This window comes from Anser anser (genome assembly GCF_964211835.1).
Source record: "Anser anser genome assembly, chromosome: 15".
Lineage (NCBI taxonomy): Eukaryota > Metazoa > Chordata > Aves > Anseriformes > Anatidae > Anser > Anser anser.
The window spans coordinates 8,646,702-8,663,114 of NC_139736.1; the positions used below are offsets into that span (position 1 = coordinate 8,646,702).

The 16,413-nt window shown below is 37.9% G+C and overlaps 1 protein-coding gene across 5 annotated transcripts in view; it reads right to left on the reverse strand.

Moving 5' to 3' along the window:
- The window catches only part of IQCK (IQ motif containing K), a 66,667-nt gene that overhangs the window by 12,376 nt on the left and 37,878 nt on the right, over positions 1–16,413 (reverse strand). For 2 of the 5 annotated variants that reach the window (XM_083800496.1, XM_083800498.1), the window contains 2 exons: positions 14,290–14,401; positions 11,356–12,830 (listed from right to left, as the gene is read on the reverse strand). In XM_083800496.1, the coding sequence (XP_083656622.1) occupies positions 12,730–12,830; positions 14,290–14,401 (213 nt within the window). In that variant the 3' untranslated portion in view covers positions 11,356–12,729. Of the gene's footprint in view, positions 1–11,354; positions 12,831–14,289; positions 14,402–16,413 lie in introns of those variants that run through there. The other 3 variants (XM_083800499.1, XM_083800495.1, XM_083800497.1) reach the window with 3 other exon arrangements.

Genomic DNA, 16,413 nt, shown 5'->3' on the forward strand with positions numbered 1-16,413 from the left:
AAGTCCTTTCACTAGAAATTTCCATTGGAAAAATGTATTTTTCAGGTTGTGACACCTCAACTGAACTAACTTGCTCTGATATTTTTAAAGGCCTACGGAAGATCTTTAGTTGGCAGGTCAGCATAGCTCCCATGGAGCTTAGAACAATTTACATTAGCTGATAATCCAACACATTTTTTCAGACAACACGTATCTAGAGGCAGTGAATATTGTAAATGCCGATATGAACAATTAGCTTACCACTGTGCTACTCATATGCTGAATTTTAACCACTTAAGTCTTGGGAGTCCTGCCATTCGTTCAGCAGGAGCAAGAGGAAGACCCATCTCTATTTTCAATTGCCTTAAAAACATATTAAAGTTGAGCAGCACAGTTCCTGTTATATCTCTCTACCGCCTTAGTCACTGTGCAGTTCTGCTAGCAGATTACTGCCACTGCAGTGGCGTGGTTCTACTGCAATGGGGACAGCCTCTCTTTCTTTAGATTTCCTGCAGGCTGGGGAAAGGCATACGGACATAGCTGGGCAGAACAAACTGCCTGAGGATGCCACTTATGCAGGGGAGATTGCTGCTGCCAGTCGCAGGGCAGTGCCAATAAAACCATTCTCACTGGAAGCTGGATTCAGCTCCCAAAAGTTCACACACCTTATCTCCTAAGTTGTTTGCCTAACAGAATGCATGAAAAAGATCTACAGAGAATGCCTAATCATTCATTATGCATTCATAGGAGGTGTAAGGTAAGACTTAAACAGAAGTAAAACACGAGAATGGGAGGCACTATCACAGGATTTCATATTGTCTTGAAATATCAACTCCTGTTTCAAGACCTAAGACAGAGTACCTGAGACCCTTAGGTGCTATGACAGTAATTAAAAAAAAAAAAAAAAAAAGGGAAAGGAAAAAAAAGAAAAGCCCAAGCAAGAAAAAGTAGAGAACTTTTCAGGTGAATTTCTACAATTACTATTCAGGATGTGACACAACAGTATAAATGTGCAACTACATAAGATGTGCAACTACATAAGGCAAATAATCTCTCCCACAGGATCTAATGCATTCATAACAGTTTCATTGTTTCTTGAAGATTTACTCGTGATGCTCGCTTTTGAAATTGACAAATAGTATTGGGCATCTCACTTATTTCCAGTGTTATGGTTTCTATCTGCACAGGTCATAAGGTTTCTACTGTCAGTACAGTTGAAGTTGGTGGTGGTATACAGCTGTCACATTACTGATTTTAACGATTCTTATTTTAAAATGCAGCGTTAATCTGATTAAACCCCACTTTAGTCACACACGTTCTAAATCACACAACACTTCAACCCATCACTACAGTAAGAAGCACTAATGAAGACTGTGCTGAATTTCCTTGGAAGTGAGGTGAGGGTCTCTCCAAGCAGAACTGTTATATTTTTGACTTGCTGTTCCTACTTTAATAAAGTCGTCCGTTTGTTTGTTTGCCACGTTCCTTGGAAATGCAGCTCATTTAACACAGTTTATTGTATACGTGTTGCAATGTTGAGGCACAGATGACAGCTAAAAGAAGCACTGGCATTGAATGTATTTGTATTTACTGTTTGAGGCAACTCCTCAGAATAGGATTTTCAAAAATCTGCGAAACTCCTGTTAGACATTTGAGGATTGCCTGCTTAAGTCTTTGTCCTTTTTATCTATGCATTAAGTTCAAACATCTTTACCATCCATTTTCGAAAACAGAGGCAATTTTCCCTCATCTCAATGCACAAAAACAGAATCAGGACTGATGTTCTGGTTTAAGACTTGGCTGTTTCAGCCTAACAGTGAAGAAACTCTGACCTACTTTATACACTACTGTGTAATACAACTGGTTTGTGACAGTAGCTTATGAAAGGTTTATACACCCACACTCCTGATTTTGTTTAAATCGTAAGAACTATGAGAATTACATTTAGTAATTTAAACAAGTGAAAACAGTAATGAAAAATACCACAGACTCAGGCTGTAAGAAGATGAAAATCCATAAAAGAAAATCTATTGGAATAACTTATTAGCAAGGGCTTAGAGTAAAATATATATATAGAAAGGAGTTTCACCCCAGCCTCCCAATGAAATGCCAAAGAAGCCTGAACATGAAATTGGAGCTGCCAGCAATCTCTCTGAAATAAGACCTGACTTTTAAAGAGACAGCTCTTTATAAAGTGTGTATAATTTTAGCCTCTTACTACTGGAAGTTAACATGCAGGCAATTATTAGTGAAACCTTCCACTTCAGGAAACCTTCAGTCACTAGTAATAGCAAAGTGATATATTATAAAAAAGAAATATTTAAAAAAATAAAATACACTGAAACCTATGCCCACAGACATGCCTGCTACTCATGAACCTTAATGGAATCACCAGATCACTCATCAGATGATGCTTTTGAAAAAAGGACACAGAAAAGTGATAGGACAAACCTAATTCTCCAAAGCAACAACAGAGTTTGTAAAATACTTCGTCTTCCCGTAATTACATTTGCTGCAAAGGCACATATGAGGCAGCACCAAGTCTGAAATGAAAGCAGCAGAGCACAGGTGATGCCAGAGCAGCCCACCACCCAGAAAGCTTGCTTTCTGGTGACTGGTCTGCCCAAAATTTTTCCAAAATACCAGGCACATGCAGTCATGCTGGCTGCATTTAATTCCTTCAGAGAACAATGAATGTCAGGGAATTTGTTTATTCACTTAGGATCAAATTAGGGAAGTGTAAGCTGACATACAGGAGACCCCCAAACACCAACAACCAGCAATGGAGATGAGAAAAAGGGTTAAAAGATGTCTAGCAGTATTTGTGTATGTAATGCTACAAGGAGAAGCTGGGAGAGCTGGGGATATTCAGCCTGGAGAAGAGAAGGCTCTGAATGACCTTACTGCAGCCTTTCAGTACTCAAAAGGAACTTATAAAGAAGATAGAGAGCAACTTTTTACACGGGCGGACAGTGATAGATCAAGGGGAAGGGTTTTTAAACTAAAAGAGGGGAGATTTAGATTCAAGGTTAGGAGGAAATTCTTCCCTCAGAGGGTGGTGAAGCACTGGCACAGGCTGCCCAGAGAGGCTGTGGGCGCCCCATCCCTGGGGGTGTTCAAGGCCAGGCTGGATGGGATTTGGGCAACCCGGTCTGGTGGGTGGCAGGAGGAAGAACTGGATGGGCTTTAGGGTCCCTTCCAACCCAACCATTCTGTGGTTCTGTGAATACACAATGCTTTCCTAATATTTGGACAGAAAAGTTAAGAATTCATTATTCAAAATCTTTAAATTTGTTAAATATCTGGATGGCATTTTTCCCGTTCAAGGTGTACAAAGAGGAAAGCACTGACACCCATTAAACTACATGAACGACTGAGATGGACACCTGAGTTTAGGAGAGAACAAACTACAAAGAACTAGATATACTGGGGACTGTATGCTAATGACTGCCCAACTGTCCTCCAAAACACTCAGTGACCTGAGATCCATTAAAAGAAAGCCCCAGAAACACAACAGGTTAAGCAAGAAGATGCAGGACTCAGAGAAAAGCCCAGAAGGAAGGCAACCAGCACATCTTCAGTGGGAATCGATCAATGCGGGTTTTGCAAGTAAATACCTGAGATCGAAAAAGAGTCATGAAAATGGAAAGAAGCTGACAAGAAGCAGACAGAAATAATTCCAGAGTGCCAGGCCCCCAGCAACAAGCATTTGGGGAATTACAGGTAGAAGCCATTTGGGGCAGAAAACTAGAATGCCAGATTTGCTGGGCAGCTTCACAAATGCTGCACTTACACCCATGAATCCCTCTTCTTTCTGAGGCATTTCCTATGTGGAAAACATGGTAAGTTCTGTAAAGTCACTAAACGTAAACTCTCACAGACTAAACCAAGTGATCAGGTTAAAAAAAAAAATAAAAAAAAAAAGTTACATTAAAAAAGACACAAGTAATACCAAAGAGAAGCTTGAGGCAAGCAGCTTGAACGTTCTGCAATCTGTCATCTGCTTCTTCACTGATCTGCAAGTCATATTTTAAGGTTCCACTTGGTTCATGGTCCTTCTTCCCCTGTCTCCTATTTTTTTTTTCCTCAACCAAAAGAGTCTCAAGTCTAGCTTTGCTGCAGAAATATTTGGAGGTTTTACTTCTTACTTGATAGCTTCCTTTTCTTCAGGCTTTTATTAATTCATCTCGCAGTTAGAAACAAATTCACATACCTGAATACAACCCCCCTGAATTTTCAGTAAATATATAGCATTTTTTCACTACTATCTTGAAAAAGGCTAAAAGAAAAACCCTGCAAAGCCCATGAAGAATTTCTGCTCTCCTTTAAAACAGAAAAACAATCCAACAAAATATATTTCTATAATCACAGAACAAGCACCAAATTGCAATTGTCTTTTTTCCATTACAAATTATTATTAAAAACTGCAATGATGGGTAAAAGCACAATTATGGCACTGGAGGATTAGTTCAGACTTGTGCTGGCTGATAACTGCTGTGCCTGTGTAAGCTCAGTTCAGAAGATCACATATTTTGTAGCTTATCTAAATTGCCATCTTCAATTTTTTTCTCTTCCAAACATTCCCACTGTAGTTTCAGAAATGAAATGTTCCTGTAATCTTTGTAACTTTTCAGAGATGTCTGAGTCTGGGGTGTGGACCAATAAAGCAGAATCTACATCATGAGTCTTATGACTTTTATCACTACATTCTCAGCTGTTAGTGCCAAGATTAAACGTTCAGAAACATCCCAAGCATCTTGAATGAGGCTTGATGAAAAACACCACATACTCACTACTTTGTTCCTGGATTTTCTTTCATTTTTTAAAAAGAAATTGTAATGTCTTTTGTGTCACTGAAAGCTTAAATGTTTACTTTTATTTCAAAAGCAATAACATATATGAATCCATTTAAAATCATTTTGAATATAGCACCTTAGAAGTGTAAAACCATGGAATACAGGCAGGTCCCCACTTACAAGAGCTCCATAATGAGATGAATTAAAGAATTACAGCTACAGTTAAAGGAGGGCAGATGAAATTAAAAAAAATCACTTTAATATCACCTGAAAACATGACTAAATTTCAACCACCTTTGATCAAAGCGGAAAAAAAATACGAAAGGAGGAGACTGTCAAATAAAAATGATGAATTCCTTACATTTTATGGAGCTGAATTTTCATAAACCACAGAGGTACAGTTTTTAAGAGATTCATTAGCTACTCGGACTGCCTCTTAAGCTAATCCAACATTACCACCTACAGTACATTTAAAATATATTTTTAAACCCTAGCATAAGGTGCTCCATTTTCATATAACCCATTTTCGGTATTTTTTGGGGGAAACTACTCAGTCTGCAAACATGCAAGCAACTGTAACTTCTTTTATGGCCTCATTAGTAAGCATCTATTAGAGCACATGACTATATTCACAGGTTTGTTTATGAAATGAATTCCAAGAAGTTTCATTATGTAAATTTTTTTTTTTCTGGGACCAATTTTAATATTTTTCCCTTCCTCAATTCATTCTGTGGTGATATGACATCATTATGTAGTGCAATACGATTATGACACAGCCATCCTTCAAAAGTATGCAAACTAGACTTCCTCCGTTTGACTTGACTTGGTAAGCCTATTCAATTTTCAAATCCTACTTCATAATTCAGGTGGAGACACGTTACAGCTGTAGGAGTGACTGCATTTCCTTGCTTCTTGACAACGTGCATCTGTTCCTGCTCCAGCACAAGATGTGCTCCTAAAATATGCAGCCTATTCTCCCTTTTATCGGCAGCCTCATTCATGTTTTCAAGGATTTTCCAATGACAGAACACCTACATTTTGAGTTCTTCAGCACGTTGCTGGTTGCATCTTCCCAAGGGAAAAGTCTTTGTTTGCAAGCTCTCAGTATAGGTAAGTAATAACTTCTACTGCTAAAGGAGAAATACAGCTTGGAAATCAAATGGTGCGTAAAGGAATATTCCCTCCTGTATCTGGAAATCAACTCTCCCCACCTGCTGTGAAGATTATTTTGTTTCTCAGTTTGGTTTAAGTAGATTTTCCACACACTGTGTACATTCACTGCACCTTGCAAAGCCAAGACTATGGTTGACCTCTAAGAACTGGTAGCTAATAGGGTTGCAAAAATTTTTTTTAAAATATAAAACCAAGAATGTTTATTTTTTCTACTATTCCTCCTAAGAACAATGCTTTTTAAACATAAAAATTTACTAATTTTACCCAGGTAAGAAGAAGAAAGGAAAGCCCTTAGGAAAAAAAATAGCAGAAAGTACTAGACTGTGTGTGTAAAGAACTAATTTTTTCAACAGCACACCAGCAGAGAGAAATAATTGTTGTAGCAGTCTGTCTTTCACCTAAGCGATGCAGTAAGATTTAGGTATTTTCAAAAACAAAAGCCAAGTATTTTCAACTTCCTTTCATTGTACGACACATATGTTTTCATTTCCAGCAGTGTCTCATCAGTACTGCATCTGCAGAAGGTACTGCTCAGCATCACAATGGCATGGGTTTCATCCACTGCATGGAGGCACAGGCCTGATCGATCAGGCCATTAACCAAAGACCTATTTCTTTTTAAAAGCACTAAAGCAAAACCACATCTGGAGCTATGTGGGATACCAGCTAGAAAGCAAGAAAATGCAGCAAATTATGTCCAGTTTGAAATGGGTGTTTTAGGCTGCAGGTATTGACAAAATTAATATGGGCAGCCCTACATAAATGCAAGTTGGGAAAAGAAGCTCTCCTAAACAAACAATCTAATGGTAGATCAGTAGCCTCATGAAACCAAAAGCAGCCCTTCCTATGGTGTTTGCTACTGTCACATCCTGCCATGTACGATCCCAGACTACAGGCAGGTAAATGAAGCAGCTATTTGAATACATTTACATTAAAGTAATTTCAGCAAACTGGAATAAGGAAATCAGAAAGGCCATCATCTTCAGAAAAAAAAAAAAAGAAAACAAGCTCATTTACTGTTCACTCATATCCTTTGGAGGGTTTTTTGTTTGTTTGTTTTTAGTAGCAGTATTTTATGGTGAAGTGAATATTTTAATAAACTTTTGTAAAACATTTTGGAACAAATTTATCCCATCCGTTGTGCTAAACCAGTGGGGCTATACAGAGGAGGTTTCTCTTTCTCCCTACAAGCCTGACTCTGTAAGCCACTCAACTGAGCCTTCAGTGTTATGCTTCCCTCTACGCTTTCAGTCTGGAAGTAGAAACTGTTAAGAGTAAGTACTTTCACACCTTAAATATAGACCTTTTTTTGGAATGGAATTTTACAGCAGTGGAAGAGTGGAGCAAACAAAGTGCCAGCTAAGTATGTTATAGCTTTCTGATCTCAGGTAGAGGCTGAAAGAAACATACCTTTTTCTTTCCACTCAAAAAGAAATTTAGTAGCTCTATGTACTAAGAGTTCCACAGTCCTGCAGGATGCTATTCATTTCCCCACTTCCTTTTCTACAGTAATTTTTATGCAGTTTTCACACATTATATCCCAGAATACTCCTCAAAACTATCAATAACTAGTATAGAAGATATAAGGAAAGAAGAATAACGAGTTACAAAGTAAAAAAGAAAAAAAAAAAGAAAAGAGAGACAGAGGGAGATGCTTTTAAATGTGTTTTTTAGTGTGGGGAGAGTCAGTGGTTTATATGAGGTTACATTACATCGTGGCCTACCGAACCAAGCAGACATACCACGTAGGGTATGGTTTCATATGACACAGTAGGCACAGGACAGATTAGCTGATCCAAAAGCCAGCTGCCGTCACACGTGGGCAGTTTTCCTTGCCTCTATTACTGCTGCACCATTTCCCTTACACTGGAGCTGAGGGCTGTGTCATTACAGGGCCAGTCAGCTGAGCGGGCTGATCCAGCAGAACACTAACCCAGAGGCTGCAGCGCAGAGCTGGGAGCAGTGCTGTGGCAGGGCAGCCAGCTGAACCGACTCACCACAAACAGCCATGATTGTGAGAGCTGGGAAAAGGAAAGGATGGCAGAAACTGTGGTCAAGGAAGCACAGGACTACCTTTTCAATGGGCATGTTGTTGGTCACCCTAGCCACCCAAGAAAAATCATACTTCGGGTCCCTACTTAAAAAAAATAAACAAACAACACTCAAAAAATGTTTTGTTCGGGTTACATTCTAACAAAAACTGTAATTTCACTATTTGTTTCAATGATGATGAATACACTCACTGAAAATGAGAAAATAAATTAAGAATGCCTTTGGGCTTTTTTTTTTTTTTACGATATAAAGCCTTTGGACTTTTTTATTATGATACATCTACATTTATAACTTCCTTTTGATATCCTTTTTAAGCATCACACTGGTCAAGAACATACAAACATACTTTTATAAAATTATAAGTATCTGCCCGAAACATACCCGTGAAATAAGGTACATGTAGCATTGTGCTGAAAGCCACAACACAGCAGAATCTGACTGTTAGCTTGCATTTTGGCTGATATTTTCACAGAAGGTATGCTGATCTTTCTAGTAGTGTCAATAGAATCGCATTACTCCTTGAGTCAGCGTTTTCTAAAAGCTATTTGGCAGCTCACCATTCATCCCCTACAGTTAGATTCAACACTATTTACAGCATCTACTAAACAGAGTTAGAGTCGTATACAAATTTAAGAGAGACTTCATTGTTATTCTTAATGTAGTTAACTTTGTAATACATCGATATATTTGTTAAAAAAAGAGCTTTTCTCCTTTTTCTTTTGATCATGAATCCCATTGCTCTATTTGTGACATCTGAGTTTTTTGTAACAGCAAGCGCTTTGTCTGGTTTAATGCAAAGAGCTCAGTGGTTTAATTAAAGGGGAGATTTCACAGTAACTCAGTTCAACCAAATGCCTAGAAAGATGAGCTTGAAAGGTAGTTGTGTTGTGCTATTCATTACTGTATGAGCGCTCGGAACCCACTTCAGTGCAAAGCCAGCTGGGTTAGATTGAATCACTGATGAAGGCAGCTTTACCCAAACTTGTTGATTTTACAGTGAAACAGGGTTTAACAATGTTAATAAACAGCAGAATAATAATAGCAGAAATAAGAGCAGCTGGAGCACTAACAAAATTAATTAAGGCATTACAGCTGAGATTGATAATGAAAACCCCTGGACAGTAACTTCTTTAAGTAGTACAGCTGTTTCCAGATAGCCATCTGTCTGTGCCCCCCGGCTATTTTATGTACGGATACTCTTAAATTAACTTAGCAGGGCTCAGTTAAATCATTACAGAAACCATTTCATAATATTGCAACCTAATGTGATATAAACAATATGAATTAGCACTGGTTTAAGAAAAAAAATGAAAAGGAGCAATTTTACAACATACTTTGAAGTGGTGGAACAGCTGTGTGTCCTATAGTCCTAAAACAATTAATCTGATGACAGGAAAGCTCTATGGGGGTGATTAAAAGGAAATTTGTTTTTCCTTCTGAAATAATTGGTAAAGAAGGCAAAGGAAATCTTATCACTGCATTACTCTCCAACACAACCTAAGTACAGTTTATAGAAAAATTCACTTTCTTCAGAGACAGTTCTTTAAATGAATCCATCTGCCAAATGGTACAGCCGCTCCCCCTGTCCCCACTTTTCTTACTCCCAGCATTTTGAAGATGGCTTCATCTTATCTTCTGAAAACATACTTTGTATTTCAAAAAATATCTACTTGTATCTTGTGTTTTTTTTGAAGATATCTACATTTTTTAAAACTCTTATTAAACCGTAGTAAACAGGCTATGAAATCCCACAAAGACTTAAATAAAATGTTGGTCACTCTACCAAAATTTTCTTTACATATAGTTAGGTCTGCTAGAAGACAAGCACTTATGTTGGATTTTATTTTTCATTATTTCTGTATACTGGTACTAATTACTGTTTTATTTCATCTGCCAACTGTAAGTTACTAAAACTATGAATTCTGTATGCAAACACCCCACATATATATACACACATACAGATGCATTTTTTTTTCCTATTGTTATGTACTATTTCACTCCTCAGAATGAATTATTTTCAGCCATAAAATATCCCTTGAGCAATTGCATGGGTTGGTAAATGAAACCTGACTTTTGTGGATTAAAATTGCAATATAATATGAATAAATGTTTGGAAAATCTATGCGGCTCTCATAACAAATTGCTATCACAAAAAAAAAAAAATCATGACACTTCTGTTTTCGGTATTTGTACTAAAACATATACTGCACTGAAGAAAATTCTTCATGTTCTGACCATTTTGCAGTGAAGTGAAGCATTGACCAAAAAGTCCTGCATATAGCAAAGTGCAGACACAGAAAAGTGTGCCAGCTCATAACACTTTGCATTATATAATGCTGAAATAGCAAGGCAACCAAGGAGGCCATGATACATAAAGGAAGGTTTTGAACATGATGTCTTTTGAAAAATTACTCTTCTATGACAGCTTTAACTTTTCTTTTTCCTTTTTACAGATTTCATTGTGTGCAAATATTCCTAGCTGATACTTAACTGATTTTATTATTTAAAAAATTCTACTGTGAGGCTTCTGCAGACCATATTCACACTTAAGCCTTCACAGCTGAAATAGAACAGCCAGGAACAGCTTTGATTGTGGTCCCTGCTGTTGGCATAGACGTGCAGAACCATAAGGGTGTTGTCATTCATTACTGTCTTTGTTAGTTCTGGGCTGCCTCTCAGAGTATCTAAATACCCCCTCAAAGAAATCTACTCCTATTTGTACTGGCACCAGCACTGTTATCAATGCAGGCCAGTCCTTCTTATGCAAACAACAGTGAATACTGGGAAGGAGCACTGGAAGAATGTCATGCATTTTGGAGTGTATGCAGAACACCAACTAGTTCTGCCATCAGTGTTAGACAAGTAGGTTTCTCCATTGGATACTTTCTAGTGAACTGAGGTTTTAATACATACACTATAAATCTTCCAAGATCAAAATGAAAGCAGATTTCACTGGACATATTCCATTAAATATCACCACGCAGCTGAAGCTAGCCTGCAGGAGCTTCCATCCAGCTCACATTTTCCCTGGATATCACAAAGAATGGCTGTTTGGGCAGGAAAACACCTCCAACAGGAAACTGCTTTCCTCCCACTTGCAAACATGCAAACCACAGAACTATCCAGCGGCTGCTGCTGCTGTCACCATCTGTTAGCACAGGAAAAGCAGAACCGGAGTCAGACCTCCCTCTGTGTAAGAGCTTTGTCCGATGTACGTAAGCCGGGAGCAGTTGCTGAGGTTGTCCAGGCCCTGGGCATGGCGGATGCAGTACTAGGACGTGACTCTTGCATCTGCCAACATTAAATCACCTGGTGGTACCAGCCTGTGCATGTGATTGGCAGGTGAGCGCTGCAGATGACAAGAGGAGGAGGCACATAGAGGCAGCTTTTTAACAGCTTACCTTGTCCGACAGGATGACAGTTGCCACTGATTCATTTCGTATTATGTGATAAAATTTATTATTATGTGATTATGTAGATTACTTCAGAAATCCAGAGCAACGAGTTAAAACATTCACTTCCAGTACTGTCTGTTTGCAAGTGGGTTTAAATACTCTTCCACTTCACACAATAGAGGAGAAATTGTGGTACAACAGCACCATGTATTAAGACCTCTATTTGAAAGATTTATACTATAACTACTGCACCTTGTGTCCATTAGAAACATCCAGTAGGAATACCTACTCACCCAGTTGTGATTGCAGAAATAGTTGTTTTACATAGACTTCAGACTGCTTAACAGCAAACTTAACACTGAGAAACTGCAGCATTACCCTGACTGGATCTCTTAACTAGTGCTATCCAACAGCTATACAAGTGTAACTAGGAAACAATTGGAAAGAAGTTTAAGGAATCAAGGGCTTGTCAACAGGGAATCTTGAAAATATGGAGACCTTACCCATTTACAACTTTGTGTTTGCTGGTATTATGAAAATGTAGCCCATCTGGAATTGCCAGGATTTCACACACAAAAAATCTAGCATTAGTTTAAAATGTTGCTATTAGCCCCAAGCGCCTATTACATTTATTTTATATGAAGGAAAAACGACATCAAAATATGGAAAGCTGAAAACAAGGCGCTACTTTGTAATTCCAGTTGTTACAACGATTGTTATTAGTGACAGATTTCCCCCTTCACCTTTAGGCAAACTTTTCTACAGAAGATTACAAGCACAAAGGGAAATGTTTGGAACTTTCATGTCATCCTTTTAAGCCTGATCTACTTGTGACTGGATAGATAGACTCGATGCACAATAAAAAGTGAAAGAATAATTGCAGTGCATTAGGTTAATGACTTGACTGCTGCTAATTCCTTTGGCATTTACTGAGCATGGACTATTTTATAATTAAACTGCTTGGTAGAAAAGTTTCATTGTATCATTTATTAAAAAGCAGGACGATTTTGAAATTAGCAGTAGCCACAAAAGGTTTGACGACTAAAGTTACTGAAGAATTGCAAGACTCTAATTATATACAACAAGCCCTAATTGCTACAGCAGTGATATTAATAAGTACTCTTTATGTACGGACATCCTTACTGTAGTTTCTAAAACAAAGCATACTGTGAGAATGTCAAGCACTCAGTTCCAGAATACCCTATTTCGTATCTGTGCATGAATACAATAACTCCACATAATTAAGAAGAAGAATTAGCTTGCATACAAAATTCTGAAAGAAACAACATTTGAATGAAGCCGCAGTAGGAAAAATTCCATGTCTCAGCTTGGACTTTAAATGTCTAGGAATTGGGCATGTGGCTCAAGAAGTCTAACCAATAAAGCAGTGACAAGGCCTGTAGGTGCAGAGAAGAGAAACAGCTCCAAACGCTGACCTACAAATATGCAGTGCTTCAGTAAAAATGCCTAGGTCATTTGACAACACTGAGACCAAAAGTAACCCCCATTACGATGAAGCTGCCCAATTCCAGACTGCGCATCAGCGATTTTCTGCCTCTTGAAATCCAGAATTGTTGATTTTTCTGGATAATTGGCATCTAACCGACCAGCTCTCAGTATTTTTAAAAACTTTCACAGAAAACTGATTCTAAACTCCCTTACCCTACAAGAATTCAAAAGTAAATCTCTCTTTTCCCAGTGAAGTCCCACGAACGCCAGACTCCGAATTAGGCCACTGACCCTTTTGTGGTCTGAGCTGAGGAGGTCTAAGACTTGCCCCTGACTGTTAGCGCCTACCAATCATATGGAGGCTGGCATTTCTTCAGCTGTGAACAGTAACCAGCTATGAGAATACCACCCCAAATTCTGCTCCGTTTAACCAAGCTGTGGGCTTCTGAAAGGGATTATCCCTCTCTCCCCCAGCTCACTTCCTCTGCTGTGGTACATACAGGGATCACGTGGAAACGATGTTGTAGGAAACTAACACCAAAACCTCTCATTGATCCAAACCCATGGTGCACTTACACAATGGCTGAAATTGATGTAAGAGATACGGGGTGGGACACCCCTTCTGGCACGTCAGAATGAACGACCACACAATGGTGACTGGTAAAACAGAATTTTCCCTCTCAAGAGCTTACGAGTCATATAGCTGAATGACCTCTTCTACTGACTTGTAATTCACATCCCTACGTATATCACATGTGAGTCTAGCCACAGAGGCTGAAAAAATGTAGACTGGTTGAGGAGCTAGCGAATCCTCCTGCGTTGTTATTAGACAAAGAGAGCAGGCACAGAAAAATCATTATTATACCATCGTGCCTGAGTAAGTAAAGAATAACTTCAGCCCTGTCAGTAAGGCCTTGTCCACAATCAGAGCAAAAAGGAAACACAGTGCAGTGCTGGTTCTTAAAGGAACCTGGCCTCATATCCCTTGGCAATTATATATATATGTAAGAACAGTACTGGCCAACTTCTGTTATAAATAACTACAGGAAAATGCCAGTAGAACATTTACCAGATAGAAATACTGCAGTTTAGAAAAACTACAACACAACCTGTCTGGTAAAAATCAGTACTCAAATGTTGCATAGCTGGTAGAAGTTTAATCCTGCCCTAGGAAATACTGTGCCACTACATTATCGTAGTCCTGTGAAGTTACTGAGCTTTGGCCCTGTATCATACTTTCCATTGGCACTTTCTGCTAGACAAGCAACTAACTTACATAGTAACTGTAAAGAAATAGCCAGGCATTTCCGCCAGACATTGCCTTCTTTTGTCACTCATGATCAGTGTTCCACCGCGTGTCTTATTTCTTAATACAACTTGAAGTATAACAATTAAACATTTAATGTTAAAAAAAAAAAAATCATTACAGTAATTTAATCCACTTACCTTTGGCTTCCTGCTTAGTCCAGAATTCTTCCACTCTTTGAGAAATGTTTTCTTCCTCTCTCAACTGCTTTTGCCACTGACGTAGCTCTTGTACTTCTGTATCACAGCGGACCTGGAAAAGGAAAACAGAATATTCAACTAAAATTATGTACATCCGTGTTACCCAAGATGACAAGAGGTATTTTTTCTGTGGCTGGGTAAATATGTGACATACATCCTTTTTGCAGGGCTTGATATAAAAGTATGATCCCAGAGGTTTACAGTTTTCAGCTTAAACAGAAATAAAAGCCACGTAATTGACAAACTCCTTTGAAAACATAAATATGCCAATTAGGGGATCATTTTGATTACCGAGGACTCCTGAGAATGTGATTGCAGTGAGACACTCATTCTTTGAGTTAATTAAAATTTAAAGCATTATACTGAAGGGTATTAGTGCCTTTAGAAAACCACAACACTATAAAACCAGCCCATTGACCAACATAATAGAACAGAAGAGGCACATGAAGGGTCATACAGCAGGAAATTTATTCCAGCAAATTGATTCACACCTGCTACCAGCTGCAAATAGGCTTACCGACAGTCTCAGCCACACAATTTTCACAAACAGGAGAGCCATTAATCTGTTATTTAAAGTAATTGGAATGCATTACATGGTATCCATTCTTTAGCAATCACTCCTATGAAGAGCCTAATCCTGCTTCCATATAAAATGATAATAGTAATAGGCCTTGTCCCCATTTAAGTTGAATTCCTCTTTTATTGCTTTTGTACTGGTATGGATTCTACTAACATAAGAAAGAATTTAGCTTTTACCAGTCTACCTAAACTTGCTCTAAGCAAGACTTGATTAAATAGCAGTATGTTGCCTGTCATATACCTTGGCATTCACACAATTACTACCTCCAGTGTTCGAGCAAAAATCCAGAATAGATACCATCCCTTGGACAACAGCAGGAAGGGGACATGCTAGTATTTGCTTAAACAATGGGAAGTTTTTATTCTCTTAGAGTCACATTCAAATTATAATAGAATTATTTAAAATGGAGTTTCTGTTCTTTTTTTTCTAATTGCTACATAGATGAAATGTCATTACGCTTTACGACTTAATGTCCTAGTTATTCAGGCTGAAATTGCGTAACATGGTAGAAAGAAGCAGCAATAAGCTTGGTTTCTCCTGGACATGTTTCTACTTTCATGAAGCTGGCTACTTAAATTTTCTAGTGACTTTCTTATATTTATTTTATTCTTACATGATATGGTAATGAGTTTGCTGTGTGATTTGAACTCTATTACTCCACTCCATTACATCCCAGTTTTCACATGCTTTCCTGAAATGCACACAGCGCAAAAGAGAAGGATGCAGTTTTCCACTTGTTAAAAACATTAAACAAAACAATATGAATTATTTAGCAAAAGTATTCTTTCCACACAGAATTTCTCCTTTGTGGTGCAACCATGAAAGCAACAGACAGCAACTGTACTCTAAGCGTAGTTTTCAATCCACTTCAGAGAAGATAACTTGCCAGATTTCAGATATATATTTCAGTGCACTGACAGAGCAGAAATACAATGCAAGGTTGTGTGATCAATACAGGCAGGGAAGACTTTTACTTAGTGACTTGACATCAGATACCTCCCAGGCCTCTTAAAATATCCCATTATACTAATACAGGTATGTATTATCTTCTATAAAAGATATATTTAGTTCTTTCAAGGTTAATATAAAATTTTTAAAATTAATAACAAACATTAATGTTATTAGCTAAAAAAATCATATTATTTTTTAATTAAAACCATCAAATAATGTTTCAAAAATACAATATATTAATATATTAAAATACTGCAAGGTCCAATATCAAAACCAAGAAGTGAACGTGAGCTTCCAGATTTTTAGAAATGTGAAAGAAAAAGGAATGTAAATCTGTCACTTTCAGTAGAACAGGTGATAGGAACTTAGCAGAATCCTATCTACGTGTTCCAAATATTCTTAATGAACTCTAATTTAACATAGCTCTGATAATTTAGCAGAAAGTAGCCTCTATTTCGTAAATCAGAGTACAATTCTAGCATGATTAAAAAGCCATGACTCAGCAGCCAAATCTCCAGGTAAGTAATCTAAGG